This window comes from Pholis gunnellus, assembly GCF_910591455.1.
Source record: "Pholis gunnellus genome assembly, chromosome: 18".
Lineage (NCBI taxonomy): Eukaryota > Metazoa > Chordata > Actinopteri > Perciformes > Pholidae > Pholis > Pholis gunnellus.
In genome coordinates, this window is record NC_136545.1 from 20299401 (window position 1) to 20326956 (window position 27556).

At 41.2% G+C, this 27556-nt stretch overlaps 3 protein-coding genes across 5 annotated transcripts; 2 read left to right on the forward strand and 1 right to left on the reverse strand.

Moving 5' to 3' along the window:
• The first annotated feature begins 1054 nt into the window (after positions 1–1054).
• cnnm3 (cyclin and CBS domain divalent metal cation transport mediator 3) lies at positions 1055–12854 on the forward strand. 2 transcript variants are annotated; one of them, XM_079178955.1, is made up of 12 exons: positions 1055–1464; positions 2301–2642; positions 3535–3869; positions 3951–4127; positions 4751–4908; positions 5381–5524; positions 5604–5762; positions 6713–6882; positions 7446–7542; positions 8250–8380; positions 8994–9120; positions 11242–12854. In XM_079178955.1, exons 1-12 carry the CDS (start codon positions 1093–1095, stop codon positions 11289–11291), a joined length of 2262 nt encoding a protein of 753 aa, XP_079035081.1. In that variant the 5' UTR covers positions 1055–1092; the 3' UTR covers positions 11292–12854. The 2 variants fall into 2 exon arrangements, with proteins under 2 accessions (XP_079035081.1, XP_079035082.1); XM_079178956.1 differs by lacking the exon at positions 11242–12854 and adding an exon at positions 9718–10205.
• Positions 12855–14451: 1597 nt separating this feature from the next.
• LOC306710679 (piggyBac transposable element-derived protein 4) lies at positions 14452–16565 on the reverse strand (the record flags this gene model as incomplete). Its single annotated transcript, XM_079179321.1, has 3 exons — positions 14452–14884; positions 14969–16252; positions 16432–16565. The coding sequence occupies 3 exons, from the start codon at positions 16563–16565 to the stop codon at positions 14452–14454; spliced, it is 1851 nt and encodes a 616-aa protein (XP_079035447.1).
• A 3158-nt stretch (positions 16566–19723) lies between these two features.
• On the forward strand, positions 19724–26885 carry polm (polymerase (DNA directed), mu). 2 transcript variants are annotated; one of them, XM_079178961.1, is made up of 12 exons: positions 19724–20057; positions 20699–20864; positions 21631–21729; positions 21824–21994; positions 22083–22154; positions 22889–23009; positions 23085–23217; positions 23755–23857; positions 24176–24487; positions 24565–24648; positions 25786–25896; positions 26081–26885. In XM_079178961.1, exons 1-11 carry the CDS (start codon positions 19867–19869, stop codon positions 25870–25872), a joined length of 1539 nt encoding a protein of 512 aa, XP_079035087.1. In that variant the 5' UTR covers positions 19724–19866; the 3' UTR covers positions 25873–25896; positions 26081–26885. The 2 variants fall into 2 exon arrangements, with proteins under 2 accessions (XP_079035087.1, XP_079035086.1); XM_079178960.1 differs by having other exon boundaries at positions 25786–26885.
• The last annotated feature ends 671 nt before the right edge of the window (positions 26886–27556 follow it).

Sequence of the window (27556 nt, forward strand, 5' to 3'; positions counted from 1 at the left end):
GGCCAATAACTCTTCATTCAATAGAATAATCTATAATACTGACAACAATACTGACAGGATAGCAAGCAGCACAGAAAAGAAAAAATAAGGAATTAATATGTTTGAATATGTTAAATTCTAGCCAGCTTTTTAGCCGTTATCATGCTAGCCAAAGTAGCTCATCAACTAGCGTAGCTGCCAGGCTTTTATAAGTGTATTCAAAAGTAACTGTTTTTAGTTTAAAATTCCCTCTGTTTCCATTATTGTTTCCTTGCTGACCTGATATACAGATAGAAACATAAAGAGGAACTTCAATACAGAAAAAGACTTGACTCATGAATTTCTAAAGCTTTTTATTAGTTATAGTGTATCTTGCGGTGAATTTTATTTTATTCAATTATTATCAATATCAATTATCAATTATTCAATTATACATATATATATATATATATATATATATATATATATATATATATATATATAGACCTTTTTATTACTTCTCATTGGGCATACATTCACTACATTTCTTTACATTCAGTTTATTGACTTAACACATACTGTATTTTAATCCCTATATTTTAACTTCTGCAACATTTTGTGTCTTAGATTCAAATTTTTACAACTGTTTCTTTGTAAATGTAGTTCATAAGGCAATAAATAACGTGATGCACATGAGTACTTGTTTTAAGTCAGACTTGTAAAAAAACAAGTCAGAACCAATCCTTGTATGTAAATGTGGTGTGATTAAATTAGCATTGATTCAATGAATGTGTATTGAGTCTACCAGAGTGATGAATGACTTCTTTATATGACTAACAAAGAAGGGCGTTCGCTCCTCTTGTTTCCTCATTTTATTGGCCATTAACGAACACTGACTGTAATTCGCTGGTCTAGAGAAGAGGCGGAGCAGTAAAAAAAACAAAAACATCAGAATCAAGCCCCAACATGAAGAGAAATCTCAGCGCTCCACCTCAAACGAATAGAACCAAAATGGCCGCCAGGGCAGCTCAGTTGCTGTGATCGTTTTGTTTGGCTGGCGCAGCCCCCCTCAGTGGGCGGGGCCGTTGTGGAGTCACATGATCCGCGCGCAGAGCCAGGCCGACCAATTCCAATATGGTGGCCAGCTTGGCAGGTCTACGGTTGCTGTTGATGATATTGTTGTTCTGCGGGATCAGGTACGGCGACTGCGGCCGGGAAGCCCCGCCGGTCCTGGGGCTGCGACTGGAAGCTCCGACCGGTCTGGTGTGTATGAAGGATCGGATCATCTCGGCGCCAGAGGGAGCCACGTTCGAGCTCCGTCTCTTCGCCACCGAGCTGAATGGAAGCTGGCCGTCGGTGGCGTTCGCAGGGGCATCCGGCGGAGCGGCCGGGGCGGCTGTCGGGGACGCGCCCGACCCGTGCGTGCACAACCGTCAACGGTCCTGTTTCCAGGTGACGCGCGGATTCACACCGGATGAGACGTACAGCGGGCTGATAACGGTGGAGGTAGAACAACAACACGAACAACACGTGCGATATAAATACAGTGCGATATAAATAGATTGCGATATAAATACAGTGTATAAATACTCTGCAATATAAATACAGTGCGATATAAATACACTGTGCGATATCAATACACTGTGCGATATAAATACACTGTGCGATATCAATACTCTGCAATATCAATACACTGCAATATAAATACACTGCGATATAAATACAGTGTGATATAAATACAGTGCGATATAAATACACTGTGCAGTATAAATACACAGTGCGATATACACGGTGCAATACTACTATACTGTATGTATATATAGTATTTTAGTTATTGTGGATTTTTTACTTTTTTTCTTAGTTAATATTTTTTACTGTTTTATTACTTATTTACAATACTTGTTTTGATCTTGTTTTTTTAACTGTCTCTTGTTTGCACTATACTGTGTGTGTGTGTGTGTATATATATATATGTGTATATGCATATACATATATATATTTACTCCACTATGCTGCTGTAATCCTGTATATTACCCCACTACGGGACCATTTTAAAAAAAAATTTCATGTATTTGTTTATTTGATAAGGGACGGTGCACATTAGTACAAACATCGCTGTAAATGCTCCAGAGTTAAAGCCAAGAGGCAGATGTTACAAAGTAAACATATAAATACAGAAGATAAGATTACATTTACAAAGTTCTGCAATATTGACCGTTTACAAAGCGTGCAGACACAATGAAAGAAGTGAGAATATTAATATAAGTAGTATCATCATTGAGGAGACTCTAAAGACATGCAGGTAGATGAGGGTCGTCTGATCTGGTCTTGTCTTGTTTTAGGTCCGGCGGAGCGTCTCTTCTGGGGAGAACACAGCGGGCTGCGAGCAGCAGACGTACCACCACCTGTGCGTGCTGAGCGAGGGGAAATGGGCGTCCGCGGGGATCCCGGACCGGCTGCGCATCAACACCGACACGGGTCTGCCGGCGGACTACATCCCACCGTGGGCTCTGGCCGTGCTGGTCGTGGTGCTGCTGCCGGTCTGCGCGCTGCTGAGGACCGTGAACCTGAGCCTGCTGTGGCTGGACCCCGTGGAGCTCTACGTCCTCCACAGCTGCGGGTCCGAGGAGGAGAAGCGGGCCGCTAAGCGCCTGGAGCCCATCCGGAGGAGGGGCAACTTCCTGGTGAGTTTCTGAGGAGTACTCGGATTATACAGTGTACAAATACTGTGTTACAAGTCAAAGTCCTGCATTCAAAAAGTACCAAAAGTAGAAGTACTAATTATGCAGTTTTCACTTCACCTGTGTGACGTGTGATTAAAGTAGCATTGGTTCTATGAGTCCACCGGAGTGATGAATGACTCTTTTGTATGAAATCTAACTTCCTGGTATTTTTGTAGCAGTACTACAGTGTATAAATACTCTGTTGCGAGTAAAAGTCCTGCATTCAAAAGTCTTACTAAAGTAGCATCAACATGTACTTGAAGTACCAAAAGTAAAAGTACTAATTATGCAGAATGGCTCGTCTCAGATTCATATATTTCATATTATTATAATTATGTGTTCATCACTTTAATGTTGCAGCTCTTTTGTTTACACTGCTGTTATATATATTTTATTTATAAATATGTTGTACTAATCATCTGAATCTGTAAATAAAGGTTTGAAATACATGTAGTGTAATATTTCTCTCTGATATGTAGAGACGTAAAAGAATCAAATGAAAGTACAATTTAAACACCTTAACAGTTTTACTAAAGTACAATACTTGAGTACATGTTCTTACATTTTTACTGCTTTATAAACTTCTAATACTATACAGTATATACCTACTATATATATATTTATTTTAAAGTATTTTGTATTAATAATCCAAATCTGTAAAGTAACCAGTAAATGTAGTGGAGTTAAAAGTACAACGTTTCCCTTTTTAGATGTAGTAGAGTAGAAGTAAAGTACAACTTAAGTACCTCAAAATGTTACCAAAGTATAATACTTGAGTACATGTACTTCAGGCAGAGAACGAGATGAACCAGCTGTTCCTAAATGTTCCTAAATGTTCCTTCCGTCCTTCCAGACGTGCTCTCTGCTGTTCCTGACCGCCGTGGGACACTCGGCCCTCGGCGTCCTGCTCTACCGCGCGCTGGGCACCATCGTCTCCGCTGTCTTCACCAGCGGCTTCCTCGTCTTCTTCGTGGCCGAGCTGGCTCCTCACATCCTGTGCTCCGGGTACGGCTTCCAGCTGGCGCCGGGACTCACCTGGCTGGCCCAGGTGTGTCTGGTGCTCACCTGCCCGCTGTCCTGCCCTCTGGGGCTGATCCTGGACCTGGCGCTGAGGAGGGACATCAGCACCTGCGGGATAAGGGAGCGGGCCATGGAGATGATCCGCACGAGCGTCAACGACCCGTACAGGTAAGAAGAGACCGCGACGGAGACCCCGAGGTGTGTTTGAAGAAGCGCTGTGTCGGCTCATCCTTTGCTCTCCTGTCCCAGTGAGTTTGTGAAGGAGGAGTTCAGCCGCGGGATGCTGCGCACTAAGACGGTGGAGGACATCCTGACCCCCCTGAAGGACTGCTTCATGCTGCCCAGCTCCGTGGTCCTGGACTTCTCCACCATGTCTGAGATCATGCAGAGCGGATACACCCGGGTGCCCATCTACGAGGAGGAGAGGTGAACACGGGAACACGGGAACACGGGAACACGGCTCTGCCCGAAAGTTTATCCAACCAGAAGTTATAGTTTACTGATGAAAACGGTCAAAGCAGGGCAGAGTTATTGTACTCACAGTCAGAGAGGTGTGGAAGCATTTTAGGTTAAACAAATATCTGGGGGAGGGGGGGAATATTCTGAAGAAAAAAAAATCACAATTTCCAAGATTAACTTTGTAAATGTAGAAGAAAAAACGAATATTTTCTAAAATTAAAATTGTAAATTTTTGAGAAAAAAACTGAATATTCTGTGAGATTGAAGAGTCATAGATTCACCGCCGTCTGAATTTCGTTTCACTAAAGTAACGTTTTTACGATAAGAATGTAAGTAATGTGAAGGTCCTGAAAGATACATATAAGTTCTGGTTCTTTCTCCTAACTGCAGCAGAAACACAGCAGTTCAATGTTTAAACTTTTCATAATGAAAGAAAGAACCTGTTATTGTTTAAACCTTCTTTACTCAGATTTCACTCAGTGATGTTGGTTTAGTGACCCATGATCACACACACACACACACACACACACACACACACACACTCTCATCAACACGTGTGTGTGTGTGTGTGTGTGTGTGTGATGTTCCAGGTCCAACATCGTGGAAATCCTGTACGTGAAGGACTTGGCTCTGGTGGACCCGGACGACTCCACCCCCATGACGACCATCACCAAGTTCTACAACCACCCGCTGCACTACGTGTTCAACGACACCAAGCTGGACGCCATGCTGGAGGAGTTCAAGAAAGGTGCAACGCGACCCCTCACAGCAGAGGCCTCTTGGGTTCAATGTTTTCTACGTTTTATTCTGATTTATTTAGAGTGTCTGCAGGACGAGAAGCATTAAGAAGCGTTTCATTCTGTCTTAGACGGTATAAAAAGTCTTGTTTTTATCACCCCTCACTTTAAGCTTCCCTTTTATTGGCTACCTATCCAGTCCTGTCAGATCTGATTACGTCACCCCACCCCTTCAAAATAAAAGCACCAGAAAGTGTCTGTATCTTAAGAGCTAAGATACTTTCTGGTGCTTTTCTTTTGAAGGGGCCGAGGCTTGTTTTACTAAATAGAAGCCCAACAACTCTCACTGTATGTTTAACAAGCAACTAGCGATGGACCTAGTTTTTCAAAATAAAAGCCCCAGAATTTAATTATCTTAACAGGAAGCTCAGGTTGAGGCAGGAGGAATGCAATTTTGTATAATGTGGAGACTTTTCCTCTCAGGTAACTCTCACATGGCCATCGTCCAGAAGGTGAACAACGAGGGGGAGGGGGATCCGTTCTACGAGGTGCTGGGATTGGTCACTTTAGAGGACGTCATCGAGGAGATCATCAAGTCAGAGATCCTGGATGAGTCTGACGGCTACCGTAAGTTTGTTTATTGTAAATGTGTTTATTCATTTAGCGTCTGATGTCTTTTATTCAAAGTTTCCGTCTCCTCCTGCAGTGGACAGGAAGGTGAAGCGACCTCTCGCTCCGCTGGAGATTCCTCTGGAGCCTCGCAGCGTCCACGAGGAGTTTTCTCTCTTCAAGCCCCCAGAAGGAGAACCCAAGATCAGGACGTCACCACAGCTCCTGCTGGCTACACACCGCTTCCTGTCCAGAGGTGAGGCTTTACCTGCATACCCGTATGTTCACTACGGCAAGCTGCATTCTCTCTAGTGTCCACCAGGGGGCGACTCCTCTGGTTGTATAGAAGTCTATGAGAAAATGACTCTACTTCTCTCTTGATTTATTACCTCAGTAAACATTGTAAACATGAGTTTATGGTCTCAATCTCTAGTTTCAAGTCTTCTTCAATACAGCATGATGTTCATTTAGTAAATGATGGTCCATTTAGAGTCAAACAGACCATAAAGCAGGGGATGCTTTAGGGGCGGGGCTACACAGTGATTGACAGGTCTCTACCAGAGACGTATACGGCGTCTCTACGTCACTCCTCCTCAGTCCAGATGTGGTCACTTCCTGTTCACTGGTTGCAAGTCAAGATGGCGACGGCCAGGCGCCGAACTCGAGGCTTCAAAACAGCCACAAACCAATGAGGTGATGTCATGACGACTACGTCCACTTCTTATATATTCTGTGGTCTGAGAGGACGACTCTAAATGGCTTCGATTTTATAAGGAGCAGCTTCCTGTTTCAGTGTCAAGAGTTTCACAATAAAAGCAGCCAAGAACCAGCTGGATTTAACTTTATCAAAGCTCTTCTTCAGACTTCACAGTAGAAATAGAAGGTTAGTTGTAGATAAGTTTAAACCTCTTCAATCAATATTTACAAATCAATAATGAAACTAGTTCATGTGACACATGTCAATAAAGCATGTTTGTTATTAAAGAAAATAAGAAGAACATCAACACAGCAGCTGGTTTATAACTCAGTGGACAGATCGGTCGACCGTGTTTCTCTCACCGGTTGAATCTGTCACAGTTTAACTTCACACATGTAATGATTATGTTCCTCGTTACGTATTATACTTCTGAGGATCGATGGCAGAAACGAGCTTCTTCAAGTTGACTCAGATCTGTTTCCCCCCCCCCCCCCCCCCCTCCCCCGCAGAGGTGGCACACTTCAGCCCCGGCCGCATGTCGGAGAAGGTCCTGTTCCACCTGCTCCGTCACCCCAGCGTCAACCAGGAAGTCCACTTTGATCCAAACAACCGGCAGAGCCCGGATCACTATCTCTACACCCGCAACCACCCGGTGGACTATTTCATCCTGCTGCTGCAGGTCAGTGCTGCAGGCTCACACACAGTCACCTTAAAGGGCCAGCAGTGTGTTTAGAGTGTGTGTGTATGAGGTTCTCCTCCACAGTCAGTGGATTACTACACACTACATTCATAAAACACTGATTTTCAATAAGGTTAATGCATCGTATTTATGAAAAAAAGAGCTCTAAACTTTATTTAAATTATACTGTTTATGTCTAGTTTAAGGTTAGACATATATATATATATATATATATATATATATATGTGAACTCATGAATCTATGACTCTCTCTGGAGTCCTTTAACACTAAAGAAAACTTTCAAAAGTGAAGATTCTCAGTCAACTCCCGCTCGAAACATCTCAAAACAAACAAACATCACTTTCTTTAAATCACATTCAAACGTTTCTCTTGATGACATCATGTGTTTACTTTATGGTTTATTTATGATCTATTACCGAAAACCCAAAGAGCTGCAGTCTGGGGAGAAAAACTGTGAAAGAAGCAAGAAAAGAAGTACTTTTTTTGTGTGTACTATGTTTATCAAACATGAAATACTTTGACATGGAGGTGTTTGTGTTCAGGGTCGGGTGGAGGTGGAGATCGGTAAAGAGGGGCTGAAGTTTGAGAACGGAGCGTTCACGTACTACGGAGTCTCTGCGCTGACGCTGCCCTCTTCAGGTGAGACGGAGAATCACAGGCAGTGACGTCAGCGATCACAGCTGCTGCTGAGTCTGACCTCTGACCTCTAACTTACACGCTACATTAACATCAACGCAAATCTTTACTGCTCATGTGATTAAGACGGAACATCTGTACATTACATCCTCTTACTTTTTAAAAACTGAGCGGCTCTTTTCTTGCAGAACTTGTTTATTTAAATTTGTTCTTACTTTGTTTATTGTGACGTCACCAAAATACCAACAAACATTCTTTGAATGTGAAAAAAAACAACATTCTGATTATAATTTGAGTGAGAAATCAATACATTTATATTTATATTTATACTATAATTATTATTAGAGTTAAAAAGAACAGAAGTTTAATAAATATATTTAATTAATATATACATTTATATTAGTAAAATAAAGTATAATATATATATGTATATATATTAGTACGGTATAATATACAATACAAATGTATGTTTTGATGTTTCTATTAAAGAAATGATACGTTATTATATTTTATATTATTACAGTTTCTGTCTCCTTCATCGTGCGGTGACATCATGTTGTGTAAAATGATGACGAGGCAGTTTTTCCTGTGTTTACTTCACTGAGCTTTATACGAGTCGGCACATGGCTATAAAAAGGAGAAGAAGAAGTGGCAGGATTGCAGATATTGTGCTGACTCATTGTGCGTGTGTGTGTGTGTGTGTGTTGCAGTGCACCAGTCTCCAGTGTCGACCCAGTGTCAGTCTCCCAGGGATCCCTTTGAGTCAGCGGACGCCACGAGCCCGTCCAGCTATTGTCCCGACTACACCGTCCGAGCGCTCACCGACCTGCAGCTCATACGGGTATGTGTGTGTGTGTGTGTGTGTGTGTGTGTGTGTGTGGGTGGTGTGTGTGTGTGATGTGTGTGTGTGTTACACACTGAGATTTGAGGATGTCACAGACCAAAGTTGTGTCAAAAGTATGATATGAGCTGGATATCAGACTCAAAGATGACGCCCTGATTCACACTTTTACTTAAATCCATTCACAGTGTGGTATTAGTACTTTCACTGAAGTAAAGAATCTGGATACTTCTTCCCAACACTGTGTGAAGCACAAACACACACATGCACAAACAAAAACAAAAATAAGTAAAGGGATAATACGTGTAGAGCTTCTATGGGAACTTTCATTTAGTGTTGATTCTGGCGCCCCCTGTGGACTAACGTGGTAGTGTCTCTGAGCACCAGACTGCTTAGAAAGCCTCTCATCTTACTGCAGCAGTTTGCTAATAATACACACATACAGGAAACATATGCATGTATTCTTTAAATAACTGTTTTTACATTCAATATTGATATCGCATGAATTCAGAATAGGAGAGTGAGATTTATTAAACCTGCACCGTCCCTGTTATCACACCGTGTGTACGGAGCCGGTTTAGAGGAAACACTAAACTCTGACTTTGTTTTGTAGGTGACTCGTCTCCAGTATCTGAACGCTCTCATGGCGTCGCGGGTCGGTCAGAGTCCAGATCCTCCTGAGATTAAGATCCTGCCCAACAGTCAGACCAAGCTGCTCAACGACAGAAACTCTCAACAAGGTCGGTTCCTGAAAAAACTAACATTTACCGAGTCCACCAAACCGTTTTTCCCCGAGGACAGCGTTTAAAAAAGAAAAAAGATTTCCTACATCTGACGTAGAGACGCCGTATACGTCTCTAGTAGAGACCTGTCAATCACCGTGTAGCCCCGCCCCTAAAGCATCCCCTGCTTTATGGTCTGTTTGACTCTAAATGGACCATCATTTACTAAATGAACATCATGCTGTATTGAAGAAGACTTGAAACTAGAGATTGAGACCATAAACTCATGTTTACAATGTTTACTGAGGTAATAAATCAAGAGAGAAGTAGAGTCATTTTCTCATAGACTTCTATACAACCAGAGGAGTCGCCCCCTGGTGGACACTAGAGAGAATGCAGCCTGGAGAACCAGCCGTTGTCTTTAGGGAGAAACATTTTGGTGGACGTGTCCTTTAATCACACTGCATCTCTCTTTGAATACGAACATCTTTGTAGTATTTCCTCACTGCACTTTCCTGTTTTTGCTTTCAGCTGAACGATAATTAATTTTCCTCTTTCTCTCTTTTCTTTTTTCCTGCTTTCGTGCCGCCGTGTCTTCTTCTCTGCTCCGTCCAGAGTTCCCTGTAAACTTTTCATTCTTTGATACCATTGAGAACTACTGTTAGTATTTATTTGTTTTGTTTTGTTTTGTTTTTGCATGAGGTAAATGAAAATGCAGCCCGTCTGTGGCATGACAGCGAACACAGACTGTACATAGAGCGCACACACACACACACACACACACACACACACACACACACACACACACACACACACACACACACACACACACACACTTCCTCTTCAAAGTGAGACTGGACTGTTGTCACCTTTACCTCGTAACAATCAGCCCTCATTCCTCTCTGTGTGTGTTTGTGTTTGTCTCTTACTTCTCACTTCTCTCTGTAAACGTTGAGTCTGATCAGCTGTTCACTTCATAATAATTAATATTTACGACATTATTAAGACTTTAAAGGGATGAGATGTGTCCTCTGGCGTCCACATTGGAGGCTCAGGGACAGGTGCTTAGAGAAGAAAGACGCTCTGTACGACTAATAATACTCACGTTTTTAATATCAGAGTGACTCAGTGACGGTTGCTTGTGTTTCCATGGTTACGCTGCTAATAATTCATTTAACATATTTTAAATAGGGACAACTTTGTCAAAATGTGAACAAATATAGTTTTAAAAAAGCCAAATATCCGCACTGTTGCCGTAGTTAGCACCGTTAGCCGCTAGCCGCTGGCTCAGCCGTCGCCATGTTGAGAGCCGTATGGAGGCAATATGTAAGATGTTCAGGTTTAATTTAGCGGTCGGATATATTGTCCGGCGCAAATTAAAGAAATTTAACAATCCCACAGAAAGATGCATGAAAGACAATTTTACCTTAACTCAAAAATTCCCTTTAAGGTATAAATTATGGGATGGCTTCATGTATTACTTTTTAATTTGTATTGATTTCTAGCTTTTAAAAAATCCCTTTAAATATGCAAATAATCTATTAAAAATCCCTGTAAATATGCAAATAATCTATTAAAAATACCATAATATATTACAATCCATTAATCATCCCCTTAAAATCTTGAAGTAATTAAATAATAAATAATAAAGACGTGGACAAGATGGCGAAAAATAAGCTTTAGTTGATTATAACCTCAATTAATATCTTAATATCTCGAGATGTCGAGCCTTGACTTTGAGCCCTCAGAGTCCTCGGGCTTATGGGAAATGGAGTTAAATGTCAAACGCTACTCAAACTACCATCGCTGTCTAAATATATTAAACGAGCCGCACGACATACTGTGGAGATCCGTAAGTAGAATAGTTAGTAAAGGAGGTTTTTCTTGTTCTGGAGCAGAAACTGGCTTTGGGCTTCTTCTTCTACTCCTTAAACTCTGGCCCTTCTTCTTCTTCTTCTTCTTCTTCTTCTCTGTCTCTCTTGCTCCATCTTGTCGTGTTTCCTCTCTTCTTCTTCTTCTTCTTTGTTATCCGCCCTCCGTCACCTTTAACACCCCGTTGTTGCGTGATTGTGCTTCGCCGTGATGTCATCACGACCTCACTCACCCCAGCTCTCCCCTCTCATTGGTCGGGTTCCACAGGTGGCAGTAGCGCCCAGGAGAGCTCCACAGAAGAGGAGGCTCATGGGTAACGCGGTTCTGAACCTGCTCCAAACAAGTAGAGATTTTTTTTTTTGTTGTTTCTATTTTAACTGATGAATAATTTACTGCTGGAACGTAGTTATTGGACAAAACTGGAGTGAGAGATTGTATTTGTTACGTAGATCTCCTTCCTCATTCCTTTACTTTGTTTTTGTGATTTTCATTGCAATTATAATTTCATGCTGTTTTATACACTTTGAACTTTATGTATATTTATACATAAATACATTTTATTTTAATTTGGCCGTGCCTTTTCTTCCGGGTTCATCCTAAACTCTTCATGATTCCTCACGTGTGTGTGTGTGTGTGTGTGTGTGTGTGTGTGTGTGTGTGTGTGTGTGTGTGTGTGTGTGTGTGTGTGTGTGTGTGTGTGTGTGTGTGTGTGTGTGTGTGTGTGTGTGTGTGTGTGTGTGCACTGAAGCATCCGTCCCTTTGAGACACTTAAAAAAAGAAAGAAAGTCAAAAGCAGATTTGCACATTAAACGTGTGCACTGCTGATAGTATTAAGCTGTTTTACAAGCTGTACGGTACGTCCACGTTTTATACCCTCACATAACTGTGTGTGTGTGTGTGTGTGTGTGTGTGTGTGTGTGTGTGGCTGAAAAACAATCTTTCAGAGGTAGTTCATACTTTAAATATTCATTTAGAACGTGAGAGGTAAAAATGAGGATTTTACAAAGTAACCAAAGTAAAAAAGAGTAAACGCTCCTTACTAACAAAGAGTGAAAGTTTTTATTGATGATGAAGATGAAGACGAACCTAATCGAGGTCGGAGGTAGAGCGGAAACAATTAGTCGATTCAGAAAAATAACTATTTTGATAATCAATTAATCGGCTTAGTTGTGAGGATTTGCTGCCGTTATCTGATGTGATGAATATCTTTTGTTGTCAAACAATTAATTTGACCTTTATTTTGGAAATCTTTCCCTATAGAGAGAATAAGTCCCTCCCCTTCCACCTTATTTTGAAAATACAAATATGTACGGTAGTCAATGAGACAAATCATATTATTTAAATTGTGCCATGAAATTACACACGTTTGTCAATTTAAAAGTCAAATCATTGTGTTGTTGTCATTTAGTTTAGTCTCTACGTCTCTCGCCACCAACACTAGCCTAGCCTAGCCTAGCCTAGCCTAGCTTAGCTTAGCTCCACGCACAGACGTAACTCTAACTTACCTGATCAGTTTCATCCAGCGAGTCCTGGTCTCTCTTCTATCATTTATTTTATTTCAGTCAACATTCCAGAACCTGTTTGTTTTATCCGTCTGTCTATGAGTGTGTGTGTGTGTGTGTGTGTGTGTCGTACAATATCTCATTCCTTCATGTCTTCACCCTCCCTCCGTTAACCGGACTCGATGTAAACGCTCATCTTAAACGCTCATTGTTGCATGTGTGTGTGTGTGTGTAACCACGTGGAATATGTCATAAAATAGCCTCTAAATAACCCTTTGTGTTCCCTGTATTTGTACATTAATATATTAACGATATATATATATATATATATATATATATATATATATATATATATATATATAAATAAATAAAGGGGCCTCTCTCTCCGTGATCCGCTTCACTGAATAATTAAAGATCGGTGTTTTTAAAGTGTATTTTGATGCAGTACTCTCATCCCGTCCATACTGGCTCCTTTGTACTGAAACTACACTGTAAGAAATAGATGGCAAAAGAAATGTTCAGTGTAAAAAATGTAACTAAAGTTTAAAGCGGGGGGGTGTTGAAAAAAAAAAGTACTCGTTTGTAAGACGTATAATCCAACCACACATACTTATTTTAAATTTAAGGATAACATTAGTGCAGTTGTGGAAGAAATCCTTTACTTCAGTAAAAGTACCACACTGCGAAAAATACTTCTGCATACAAAACCGTCCTAGTATTATTATCTAAGTAAAAGTATTGATCAGTGAGAAGAAACTGTCAGACAAATGTAGTAAAAAGTACAATATTTACCTCTGAGAGGTTGAGTTGTAGCGCTACATGAAATAGAAATACTCCCTCGATTTCTTACAGTGTAGTGACGACACAGCATGAAGAGACAGAGTATTCTCTCTCCACATACAGTACACATACAGTACACATACAGTACACGCAGTATGACATGTGAGTATTATGTTGAAGATAAGCTTGAAAGGTGCCGACCCGTCATGCAGCAGCAGGTTGTCTCTGCGTTCCGTCTCTTTCTGACTCTACTTTGCTTCTGTTGTGTGCGTTTGATTTGTTCAGTGTTGTCGTCGTTATTATCATCGTTGCCATGTTCCAGGAGTCTTTGAGTCTTTGAGTAAATATTTTTCAGCTGTTTACTTTGTATTTTAGTTTTGTTGCAATAAGTTCATTTCGATGGTTTCTGACTGAATGTAAAAAGAGAATCGTTACTTTGTAGAGAAATGTTTGGATGCGTGTATTAACATTATAATATGTATTAATATATGATTAGAGCAGAACGAGGATGGAGTTTATTGGAAATCGGTTTTCAGGTACAATAACGCTGTTACGACAGAAGTTATTAAGATATTCAGCTAAAGAAGAACTCCTTTCTGTCCGGATTGCATTTGTTTAGAACTTCTCTTTTTAATGCTGCGGTTTCTTTTGTTATTGAGACTTCATTCCATCTAACACGTTCAATAATCAACTTTCTTAGAAAATAAACTCAATCCTGTTCTAAAATGTGTTGTTTGTCTTCTCTGTGTTTATTATATTTACACATCTAAAACTATACAACAGTGCTTTTATACATCCTACCTTCATACATATTATAGAGTCTTAATAAAACATGTTGGAGGAAGTCATTGTAGAGCATGTTTGGAGACTAAAAGGCTGCTGTTCTTGAACGCACAGTCATCATTTTCACTCTAATGACCATCATTACTACTGACAGTGACTGAAGCATAAACACGTTACATCCCAGTTCAGTTGGTCCAGAGAAGGATTAGGAACGAACATAACAACCCAAATGACCAATGAACGAGAGAGAAAACACAACACGTAACACACATTATAGTACTTTTTTCCCCCCCTCATGGAAACTAAACGTTGTGCATATAAAAGAGTCAAAACTAGTGCTATGGTGGAAAAGCAGTTCATAGTTTTTAATAAACACACAGCAAACTATTTACAAAATGTACAATTGTAACTTTCACAGGTTATTGGCAACATGCCAGTTATTGTAGCAGTCCCGAGCGGGGAGCAGGCACAGCGGCACCTCGCAGGACGAGCACTTCAGCGGCGTCTTTGCGTGGCAGTGCCGGCACTTCAGACGCCCGGCGGTGCTGTGCCCGCTGATGTGCACCGGCCTGTGATGGGCTCCGCTGGGAGCGGGAGGCGGTACGGGTCTGGCCGTGGAGGGCGACCCCGCCTCCGCCAGCTCCCCGGCGAGCTTCTCTCTGAACGCCTTCTGGTGCAGCGGCGCCTCTCCTTTACCGTCGGCGACGTCTTTGTGGAGGAGGAAGGCGTTCACGATGGCGAGGTCCATGAAGTGATAAAAGAACGTCTTGTACCACGTCTGGGTCTTGTGGAGGACTTTGTAGTACCCGATCAGGGCGTGAGAGAGGTCCACTCCACCCATGGACCTGGATGGACAGAAATACACAAATATATCAAGCACACAAGTTATTACATTTCAAAGGGCATGAAACAGGATATATGGTGCTCACTGGTTGTACTCCTTCACCGCTGGTGGAACCGGGACGTCCTTCAGTGCCCAGTGCCCGTCTGCACCTTTGACCCTCCTCTGCACCGTGTCCTCCGCGTGGGCCGTGTGGAGCGTCGAACACAAGAAGACGTCCTTCGCGTCTCGCCACTGGACGAAGAGGAGGGCGTCCTTCCTGATCCAGCGGATGCTGCCGCGGGGAGATTCAGAGACCAGACCGTTCACTTCGGTTTTGGGAAATCCGATTCTGTTGGTGCGGATGGTTCCGCACGCCCAGACCCTCTTCTGGAGGAGGTCGCGGAAAAGTGCGGGACTGGTGTAAAAATGGTCGACAAAGAGCTTGTAGCCGGTGCCCAGCGACGCGGTGTCGACGAGCGCCATCACCGAGTCGTAGCTGAGCCCCTTGCCACCGTTTCCCTGGAACCTTCCCTCGTACACAAAGAAGTCCCACGTGTAGCCGTTGCTGGAGTCCGCCAGAACGAAGAGTTTGTGCCGTTTGAGCCCAACGTGGTCTTTGGAGGCAACCATTCGCTCGTCGACGGCAATTTCCTGGCTCGGGTGATAGTTCCTTTTGCAGGCGTCCCTCATCTCCTCGTAGAGCGGCTTTATTTTGCAGAGCCGATCGAAGGCCGCCGTGCCTCTGCTTCGCTCGTTAGCGGCGTCCGCCGCCGAGCTACCGAGGCGAAGGGACTGGCTGACCCTGAGGAACTTCTTACCCGTCATCACGCGCCTCGGGAACGGCAAGCTGTACAGTTTACCCCCTCGCCAGTAATCAGTAAACCCAGAGCACTTCAGCACCCCCATGTAGACGATCAAGGACATGAACGAAAACATGTCCTGCAGCGTCACATCAATCCACGGGTTGGAGGGCGGCGAGTAGTGAGTCGAGCCGAAGTCATTAGTGTTTTCAATGATTGTCTGTAAAACAGAGTTTGTGAAATAGAGCTGGAAAAGCTGCAGGGCCGTGTACGTAGCGGTGCGTGTGAGCTGGGGTCCTGGTGAACGGGCGGGTCTGAAGGTGGGCTGTGGTGGCGTTATGTCTGGAATGTCAATATCATTCCATCGCTCTCCAGATGTGCCGTTTGACAACCCGGCTTGACGGCTGGTGCTGCTGCTGCCTCTCCCTCTTGGTCTTCTTCTGCTGGCAGAACCTCTCTGGGGAGTTGGGGGACGGGGCTCCTCTCCTGAGGAGGTGCTGTCCTGCTGCTCCGCTCTACGTGGCCGCTTGCTGACCGGGCGCAGAGTATCCGGCTCCCAATCCTGATCTGAATCTACATCAGATGATCGCCTACGATGTGAAAATAAAGAAATAACAGTTATTTACACAACTAGACAAAATGTTTCCATCTTTTCTGCATTCTACTTTTTTTACAGCACGCTGCCTCACAATGACACACACACACACTAAAGCTTATTTATGTCGAAATACAGTAATTTATAAGTTATTCAATATAATAAAATACGTACTTGTCGAGAGTAATGTCTCCTCCATCCTCTGGCTCGGAGTCAACCGACATTTCGCTCCCTTCATCTGATTCTTCATCTCCAGACTTGTCCCCATCTATGCGGAGACACAGTTCCATCACTTCCTGTTTCGCCATTATTCATTACTAAAGTCTGAAACCGCACACTTTTCGTCTTTCACGCACGAGCAACTGGCTGCAGACTCTCGCTGCTCCGCAGTGACTTCCTGGTTTAGGCTTTAAATCTTCCCACTGAAGCTGAATGTCGTGAGTCATCAGAACGATCGGTTGCGATTGGCTCCAGCTTTACACGAAAGAAGAGGGGGCGGGGCCGTCTGAGTGGTGACAGGTGGCTTCTTCTTCTTCTTTTGATTTTAATGGCAGTTGGCAAACAGCTTTCGGGTGCATTACCGCCACCCACTGATCTGGAGTGTGGACTTAAGGAAAATAAATCTCTACTACGAAACAAAACAAAACAAAACATAAAAATAAAAATAATTCCTTTGCTCCCTTTATTCCATTCATTCTGCCATATCTTTTTGATTTGTTCCTTAATCGTGGTGACAGGTTTAAGCACTAACTTAACTTTAATAACTGTTAATGTTGTTACTGTAAGATTGATCAGATAGCTTTGTACTTTAAATAGAAAAGAAAGGTCAAACAGACGGTTACATTGGACACCATGGCGTTAAGCATAATCACAATTGTGAACTAGTTGCAAAAAACAAACACAATTAATATGTTTGAATAAAATCGGATTATATTATTTATATTATTATTATTATTATTATTATTATTTTATATTTTTATTGATAGTGATATTACATTTTTATTTGTATTTGTTATATATACTATTTATTATTATTATATTATTAAATAATTTCTATATCTTGGATCGGACCGTTTGCACGGTAAAACAGCGCGGACCGCAAATAGCGTTACACACGGATGCTAGGCTAACTAGGTCCTGTACTTGGCATGTTAACGCTAACGTTCAGAATTCTTACCGGACTTCTCTGGAGATGAACTTCCGCCCGCCATTCTCAACTCACGACGTAACGACTGTGACGTGCGCTTCTTTTTTTAGACATGATTAAAAAAATGAGCGTTGTTTTTCTTCGGCGTCTTTTTCTGCTGTTGCACTTCCGGTAGATGGTAGCAACTTTGATTGGTCCGGTGGAGAACCTAGTTCCGGGTGACAGTAGTTCCGCCTTTGAGTTTTAATTTAACATTAAAAGTGTAAAATTAAGAGAGATGATTAAAAAAACACCGATAGTAAACCACGCAATGGCCGACCCACTGAACGTTGTTTTGGGAGGGCCACGTTTGGAGGAGATTGGTGGAAAAGGATAGAAGCAGTTATAGGACACACAACACATAAACTGCTCTATGATGGCAGCAGTGTTGGTCTTCATTGTCAGTCTGGTTATTAATATCAGACCCGGATAGCTGCACCTTAATGCCATAAAGTCGACTTCTATGATGCCAATTACGTTGTACGTGTGACATTTGTATTGGCACTCTCATTAAGGTCCTTTAGATTCAGCTATTAAGAGAAATGTCACCAACATTTGTATTTTTTACAGTTTGACAATTTAAATTGTATAATGGTGATCACTGTTTCTAAAAAAAGACATCAAACATATTTTGTACAATATCATAAATGTAATATGAATATTGCTGATATATTGCCAGATGTTAGTGTCTCGCTGTAGATTTCGTTTCATGAAAAATAAAACTGAAATGTAAATAGAAAGAGGATCTGACACCAATCTACCACTAATATTCGCATGTATTTCCTCTTGTATTTCCTCTTGTATTCTTAAATAGCTTCAGAGTTACTGTACATCAAATGGTTTATTTCACTGTTTGACATTATTATATTCTCTTCATTTAAAGCAGGATAATCTTCCTTTTGAAGCACTTCCAATGAAGATACATATTAAGTTTTTATTGAGTAAAATATTCAAATCCAAACACAAGATGACATTATTTTGCAAAAACATCATAGTTTATTTATTATTTAATGTGCCTTAAGTTACGTAACGAGTCAGTGAGCTTTTCTGTAAATCATAATGAGGAGAAGTGAGAACTAAATGATCCGCACACGATGTCTTAACAATCTCTGAATTTAGCTGCAGCTCGTTTTTATTTCCCTGCAGCTGTTGGTGACGAGGTTTCGTGCAGCAGGTCGTAATCAGTGCAGTCATGTCTGACCATTAATGAGCCCAGAGCTGCAGTAACAGCAGACATCTTATCATCCTCGTCATCTGTACTATGGTGTGATTATAGGAGGAGAACTAGTATTTATCAACCACATTCAACGGTGGAAAGTATATATAATAAAGTACTATTGTGAAGTTTGGAACTTTACTTATACTCCACTACATCTCTGAGGCAGATATAGTACATTTTATATATTGGATAACATTTTCCTCTATTTTACACAAAAAAAAACATATATATACAAATTTGTCTATCCGCAGTTAGTGTCTTCTTCTTCTTTCCCATTAACCACCTCAAGCCCCCCTCAGATTTATCTGGTGACCCTTTGGAGGGGCCTGACCCAGAGGTTGGGAACCACCGGACTAAACTATCTGACTGTACACTGATAAAAGTGATTATGAGACTAAACTTACAGTTCATTTGTATTTCCCTGAAGCTGTTGATGACGAGGTTTCGTGCAGCAGGTAGTAATCAGTGCAGTCATGTCTGACCATGTAATGAACGAAGAGCTGAAGGTCCTCGTCATCTGTACTATGATGTCATTATAGGAGAAGAATCAGTATTTATCAGCCAAGGTCAGTGGTGGAAAGTATATTTAAGTACAATTGTGAAGTTCTTGAACTTGTATTGAGTTTTATTGAACTTTATACTTCTACTCCACTACATCTCTGAGGCAAATATACGTTTTATATATTGGAAACAATTATCCAATAATTTGCAATTTGCAAAAAATGTACTGGTGCTAAGTCTAAACGAAGTTAATACAAATTTTGAGATACTAAATTAAAAAAATTGTAATGTAATACTACGTCAGGATTATGAGATGGTAAGTAAAATGTTGATTTACCAAATCAAATTATTATTATTATCATTAATGATAGTAGTAGTAGTATAACATATAATAATGAATTCGGACATACCATATCTGAGTTTGAACAATGATTTTGTTTCATATGTATAATAACAAAAATGGTTCCATAGCCGTTAAACGGGCAGTCTGAGCGTATCGCGCAGTTTCCACTCGGAACTATTTTTGTGACGCGCAGGTGGAGTCGGTGGAGTCGGCGCAGCGTCACAGCTGCATCCGGTTGCGCTCTTCGCACAGGAGAAGTTTGCAGCTTTTCTTCTGTGGCTTTCTGCACCGCTAACCGGCCTCAGACAGAGCCGTGGACTCGTCGTGTTATCTGTTGGTTTTGACGTGTTATTGAACAACATGGTGCCATTAAAGAGACGGAAAGTCGTCTCTTCCGGTGCTGGGAGCGCTGGGAGCGATGACGTCACGTCACCCACCAGGTTCCCTCAGGTGGTCTTGTTTCTGCTGGAGAGGAAGATGGGAGCCAGTCGAAGGGCTTTCCTCTCTCAGCTCGGAGGAAAGAACGGATTCCAGGTGGAGGAGCTGTGCAGGTGACGTCTAATGATATGCAGAGAAATTAAAGTTTATAGTTTTTACTCAGGTGAGGTACTTGAGGTACTTGTACCACTTTATACTTTTATATCTCTACATGTATCTGACAGCTTTACTTCACAAAATTAAGAAAACACGAAAAGTTTATAAAATATGTTTTGTGTGAATTTAAACTACCGAGCACAGCTGAAAGGATTAGTCGATTGATGAAAATAAATTAAAAACTATTTTGACAAATAAATGTTAAAACATTTCACGTTCCAGCTTATCTTTTTTTATAATGTGAATAATTTATTTGTAATACTTTAATAATGTTAATGGGTTAGTAATACTTTTAATAATATGAATATATTAGTGATATTTTGAATAATATTAATATATTCGTAGGGATTTTAATTATATTCAAATATTAGTGAAAAAATGAGTTAATAGTTTAAAAAGAGCTCGACCAACAGTAAAATCCTGCTTTTACATTAATGCATGAGTCATAATAATGTAATCACAGAATAAATAGCAGTAGAACATTCACGGGGGACATTTTTCTTCTTTAAATACTTATTAAATCAAACATACAAACCTATCATGTGTTGATTGAAAGCATTAAACACAAATAATACCACCTGTGTGTGTCTGTCCACAGTGAGAGAGTCACACACGTGATCTGTGAGAATAACTCCGGTGAGGAGGTCAGAAGGTGGCTGGAGTCTCAGGTCGGATCACCCGCTCACCTGCTGGACGTCAGCTGGTTCACAGAGAGCATGCGGGCGGGACGTCCCGTTGAAATACTGGACAGACACAAACTACAGGTACGCTTCACTTTAACTCACGAGAAGACGCATCATCACGAGACTCACTTCTTCTATATCGGCCCCTTTGTTTATTCATTTCAATCACTGATGTTATTTAGCAATTAATATGTAATTTAGTTGTAATTATTTGTGTGAAATCCTTAATAGCTCCAATAGCAATTATCATGCAACAACAATATATTATTATTTATACTCATGTGGAGAACACCAATGCAGTCTAATAATCCTTCATGGAGGTACTTCTGATTTATTCCCAAATAAATAAACATTCTGCTCACCCATCATCCAAAAAAAGGTTTCTATTGAGTAGCGTTAAGGAGAGCGGAGCGCTCCACAAATATCCAAACCGGGCGACAACCTTCGGTTTTGTCAAGTGAAGTCACAGCTTCATGTGTTAAAGCTGCATTCTCTCTAGTGTCCACCAGGGGGCGACTCCTCTGGTTGTATAGAAGTCTATGAGAAAATGACTCTACTTCTCTCTTGATTTATTACCTCAGTAAACATTGTAAACATGAGTTTATGGTCTCAATCTCTAGTTTCAAGTCTTCTTCAATACAGCATGATGTTCATTTAGTAAATGATGGTCCATTTAGAGTCAAACAGACCATAAAGCAGGGGATGCTTTAGGGGCGGGGCTACACAGTGATTGACAGGTCTCTACCAGAGACGTTTACGGCGTCTCTACGTCACTCCTCCTCAGTCCACATATGGTCACTTCCTGTTTTTGGGTGAACTGTCCCTTTAGTCCTTCTGTCTCTTTTAGGAGCAGCAGATTAATGAAGTGGAGGTCGAGGCGTTTTCTACACCGAGCTACGCCTGTCAGAGACGAACCACTCTGGACAACCACAACGCCGTCCTCACCGTAAACCCCCCCCCCCCCCCAGATCTCCTATATATAAATATACTGACGTTAACTAAATATAAATCTAGATTAAATCTCGTGTTTTCTGTCTCAGGACGCGTTGTCGCTGTTGGCTGAAAACGCCGAGCTCAGTGACGAGGACGGACGAGGCGTCGCGTTTCGACGAGCCGCCGCCGTGTTGAAGTCTCTCCCCGAACCCGTGACGGGTTTGACGCAGCTCAGAGGTCTCCCGTGTCTCGGAGGACATTCGCTCAGAGTCATCAAAGTCAGCATGAAGGATTAATACGCCGTTGATCTACTTCATCACATTTCAAAGAGGTTCCAGTGACTCGTTTCTGTCTCTCTCCTCGTAGGACGTCTTGGAGAACGGAGCGTCGAGTGAAGTTGAAGCTACGAAGCAGTCTGAGCGGTTTAACGCGCTGAAGGTTTGTTTTTTTTTACCCATAAACTCAAATGCAGTGTTCTAAAATCACATGTCAGGATTATCACGTCCAAAATAATTGCGATCAGCCATCTTTTATTCAGATAATCATCAAAATATGTTTAAAACTCTTAAAGTAAACATTTGAACATTCTAGAATAATATCAGTGATGAATCATAACGTCATGAGGATACAAGATATTACTCATTCACACAATTCTGTTTTAAAAACACTATTTTAACTTCCTGCTCTTTGTTTAAACGTCTCATCAGGTCATTGAGTCACAAGTAGACTCAGATTAGTTTTGTTCCACTGAAGTCTTTATTTGTAAAATTTGTAAATTTGTAAATCTTTCCGATGAAACAATGATGCTGAGAAAACAAGAACAAAACAATTTAAATGCTTTTTCCACGTTTGTCTTTCTTGAAGTCTTAACGTTGACGTCAGTTTTTCAGTTAAAAAGATTTCTTGAACAATAATCAGCTAGACGTTGCATGTCGAGTTACCCACAATGCCTTGCAGTAGCTTTTATCCTGCAGCGAGTCTTTCTCTTGAGCTCCACCTGGTGGCTCGAGTCGCTCTGCTGATATTCTATTTTCTTTACAGTACATTTATTTAACACGTTTTATTAGTCACACCAATGAGCCTCACTGTTGTTCCTTCATCATCATCATCATCATCACACTCTAGTTTAGTTTTTTCTGACTGTATCACACAGGAGTTCGTGTGTATTTCAGGTTTTAACAGGTATCTTTGGAGTTGGAGTGAAAACAGCCGAGCGGTGGATCAGAGAGCGGATCGTCGGCCTCCAGCAGCTGCAGGATTCAGAGCAAACACTCAACCGAGCTCAACAAGCAGGCGAGTGTTCCGTCTGCATTCGCTCTGCAGCTCATCTCGTTCCTCTTCTGAGCGAGCGCGTTGTCGTCTCTTTAGGTCTGCGGCACTACGAAGACCTCAACCAGCCCGTCACGAGGGCCGAGGCCGACGCCGTCGCCGCCGTCGTGGAGGAAGCCGTCGCGTCCGTGCTGCCGGGGGCTCGGGTGACTCTGATCGGAGGATTCAGGAGGTAAAAGAGTAAAATCACACAACGCTCTCACGACGCTCAAAGTTTAAATGAAAGTTCATCAGAACGCTACAATAATCCGGAGGCTTCCGAGGTAAACGTAGCCACGGGCTCAACTAAACATCTTTTCAACATATCGTCAAGATAGTTGATGGAAAAACACATTTTGGAAACAGAATTCTTCTCTTTGCATTTACAGATGTAACTTCTACGTGTCTGCATGTCTGTAGTCTTTTTAAGCCTCAGGATGTATTCATCATCTGCTGGTTATTAAATGTTTCTGGATGTGGTTTGCAGGCTGTCGGGAGACGTTTTATAAAATAATCTGTCTCATAGAAAAGAATCTTAAATAACTGCATATAGTGCCGCTGATCTGGGTCCAGTTTGCATTAATGAATTTAATTTCTATTAATAAAGGTTGTTGTTATGTTCTGGTGGGACTTTATCATCAGATCATCCAGAGGAGTCCCCTGCTCCGATGTTGGACTCTTTTCATTTCACTCACGTTAAACATTTTATTCTACGGCGCCGTCTCTCCAGAGGGAAGCTGACGGGCCACGACGTCGACTTCCTGATAACGCACCCAGAGGAGGGCAGAGAGGCGGGGCTGATGCCCAAAGTCGTCTCCTGGTTGGACTCTCAGGTAGAGTCTCATGTCAACATGTTGGTGCTTCTTTTGAACCCTCGTGTTTTGCTCCCGTCACATTTTGCTCTCTGTGGTCTTGATTTTCACTTCAAAATAAAAGTCCTGTTCCTCTCTATAGAAACAGACCCGTCATGACTGTTTATTTGAGACAACATTTTAAATGAGACACGCAGAATATAGTTTTTTTCTTGAAATATCACAATTTTAAGCTTTGTTTTTGTTGCTTTTTCTGATGGAAGCATTAGTAACACATGATGTGTTCAAGGACCGTTGGAAAGAGGAAAATCTAACAGTAACAGTTTTATGTCTCTCCAGGGTTTCCTCTTGTACCAGAAAACTTCGAGAAACTCTTACCTGGAGGCTGAGGATGGTCCCGGCCGGCCCTCCTCCAACATGGACCGCTTCGAGAGGTGTTTCTCCGTCTTCAAACTGCCCGAGGAGGCGAGACGAGGAGCCGAGGAGGCGAGACGAGGAGCCGAGGAGACGGAGCCGTGCAGCAGTAGTCCTGCGGCCGTGTCGCAGGTCAAAGGTGAAGGACTGAAGCCGTGGAGAGCTGTGAGAGTGGACCTGGTGGTTTCTCCCATCAGCCAGTTTGCTTTCGCTCTGCTGGGCTGGACCGGATCCAAGGTGACCCGTTCATAAGTGACCTATTGTAACATGTTCTACGGTGAACGATGCCTTCACTGACTCCATGTTCTCTGCAGCTGTTTGAGAGAGAGCTGCGACGCTGGGCGGGTCACGAGAAGGCCATGTCTCTGAGCAGCCACGCTCTGTACGATAACAGACAGGTGAGCCTTCTGATGCACCGCTCACAGCGTTCGTAGATATAACTACGAAAGTAAATGTGTTATGTGCGTAATTCATGTAATCATGAAGCAGGAAGTATAAAGACTGCAAATAAAACCACAAAGGGCGGTTGGGAAGGGAGGTGGATTGTTCACACAAAAACAGGAATTATTTTAACCCAAGCCACCATCTTTTCTTAAACCTAACTACGTATTTCACGATCTTTTATTAACCTAACTACGTATTTCACGATCTTTTATTAAACCTAACTACGTATTTCACGATCTTTTCTTAAACCTAACTACGTATTTCACGATCTTTTATTAAACCTAACTACATATTTCACAATATTTTATTAAACCTAACTACGTATTTCACGATCTTTTCTTAAACCTAACTACGTATTTCACGATCTTTTATTAACCTAACTACGTATTTCACGATCTTTTATTAAACCTAACTACGTATTTCACGATCTTTTCTTAAACCTAACTACGTATTTCACGATCTTTTATTAAACCTAACTACGTATTTCACAATATTTTATTAAACCTAACTACGTATTTCACGATCTTTTCTTAAACCTAACTACGTATTTCACGATCTTTTATTAAACCTAACTACGTATTTCACAATATTTTATTAAACCTAACTACGTATTTCACGATCTTTTCTTAAACCTAACTACGTATTTCACAATATTTTATTAAACCTAACTACGTATTTCACGATCTTTTCTTAAACCTAACTACGTATTTCACGATCTTTTATTAAACCTAACTACGTATTTCACAATATTTTATTAAACCTAACTACGTATTTCACGATCTTTTGTTAAACCTAACTACGTATTTTATTATCTTTTATTAAACCTAACTACGTATTTCACGATCTTTTTGTTTCCTGTGAAGACGGAAGCTTATTTTTTTGTATGTTTTATATTTTTCATGTAATGAGCAGAAATTGACTCGTGTTGCTGGACTTTTGTAGGAAAACGAACAAATAATGAGGAGTAACTTTTTCTTAAGATATCGTAAGAAGCGTTGTTTGAGAACACGTTGAACCATTCAACTCACGTTATCCGTCTCTTTCCTTGCACAGTTTATAGTTTGTCTTTTTTGAATCACTACTCCCTACAGAGTAGATACCTGAGAGCTTCGTCAGAGGAGGAGATATTTGCTCATCTTGGTCTGGAGTTCATTCCTCCGTCAGAGAGAAACGCCTGAACACACCTGATGAGGACCGAGCAGGTACAGGAAGCTGAACGTAACAACACATAAGGGTCCGTTCATAATCCCGGATGAATATTTACTCACAAATCAACAAGTTTAAAAGTTTATTTGACAACCAAAACAAATCACATGTTTTAAACTATGAGACTCATTTGAACCTCTTTAATAAATACATTTTATCTTTCATCGCAACAATCTCAAGTAAAAGGAACACGTCATCCGTTGGTTTCTGGACTGATGTTTTGAAGCCTCGAGTTTGACGATTTTGCCGTCACCATCTTGGATTGCGACCGTCGCCATGTTTTTTTTTTGGCAGCCAGTGAACAGGAAATGACCATATTTGGACTGAGGAGGAGTGACGTAGAGACGCTGTGACCTGTCAATCACTGTGTAGCCCCGCCCCTAAAGCATCCCCTGCTTTATGGTCTGTGTGACTCTAAATGGACCATCATTTACTAAATGAACATCATGCTGTATTGAAGAAGACTTGAAACTAGAGATTGAGACCATAAACTCATGTTTACAATGTTTACTGAGGTAATAAATCAAGAGAGAAGTAGAGTCATTTTCTCATAGACTTCTATACAACCAGAGGAGTCGCCCCCTGGTGGACAGTAGATTTATATACAACTATAAACTGCTGCACAACGCTGTGGTGGACTTAATTGTGAAGTTGCCAGTTTATTAGGTACACCGAGGTAAAACGAATGAAAGGAACTAAAAGAAGCAATCAGTTCTTTTAAATCACTCCTCAAAATTTATTTCTACAGAAAAATTGGTCGTTTGTTTAATTTTTATCAGTTTTACTTCAACTGTTTAATTAAACTGTTTTATTCAGGTCTTATGTTTGTTTTTGTCTGTTTGTTGCTTTATTTGTGTTTTGAAATATACGTATATATAGAGAAAGAAATATATATTTTTATATATATATATATATATATAACGATAGGTGTCCCTAATAAACTGGTATCTTCAATTAAACATTGAAAACTGAGCGATGAAGTTCTGTGATCTCGCTTCTACGTTAATCTGCTGAACTGTTATATAAAAGATGTTCACATTAAAGGTATAATATGTTACCTTTCTACATTAAAATGTGTAAAAACAACTAGCCGTATGTTTTATATATATAATATATTTATTCGCCTGTCGGTGGCATCGTATCAGCAGTGTTGTTTTCTGATAGAAGCTTTTATAAACTGAATATTTAACCAGTTTTAAGCCACATATTCACACCTTTTAGATCTTGGTGGTTTTGAACCAGATTAAATATTTTAGTTGTCGGACGTCTGGATCTTAAGTTAAATTAAGCATCAGCTCATCTCTCAGCTCCTCCAGGAATTCCTGCGTCCTCCGGAAAGCGCCGGAGAAACTCAGATGTTTTTAACGTGAAGTTCCTGTTATTCAGAGTTTTAATCAGCTCGAGACCTCTGTGGTAAAAACACTGCATTGAAGACAACAACTCCCATGATGCCACGCTGCTTCACCAGGTCTTTTTTGTTGTTGTGTTGATCTTAAAGGTGAACCTCATGGTGGCGCCAGAGGAAAAGTCAGAGCATTCATCCTGAAAGTACATCAAATATATTTAAATATTACAGTCTGGACCAGAGACGGGATCATGATAAACAACAACAGACATGATAAGAGTTCAATTCAATCAAACAAGAAGCTGAAACAC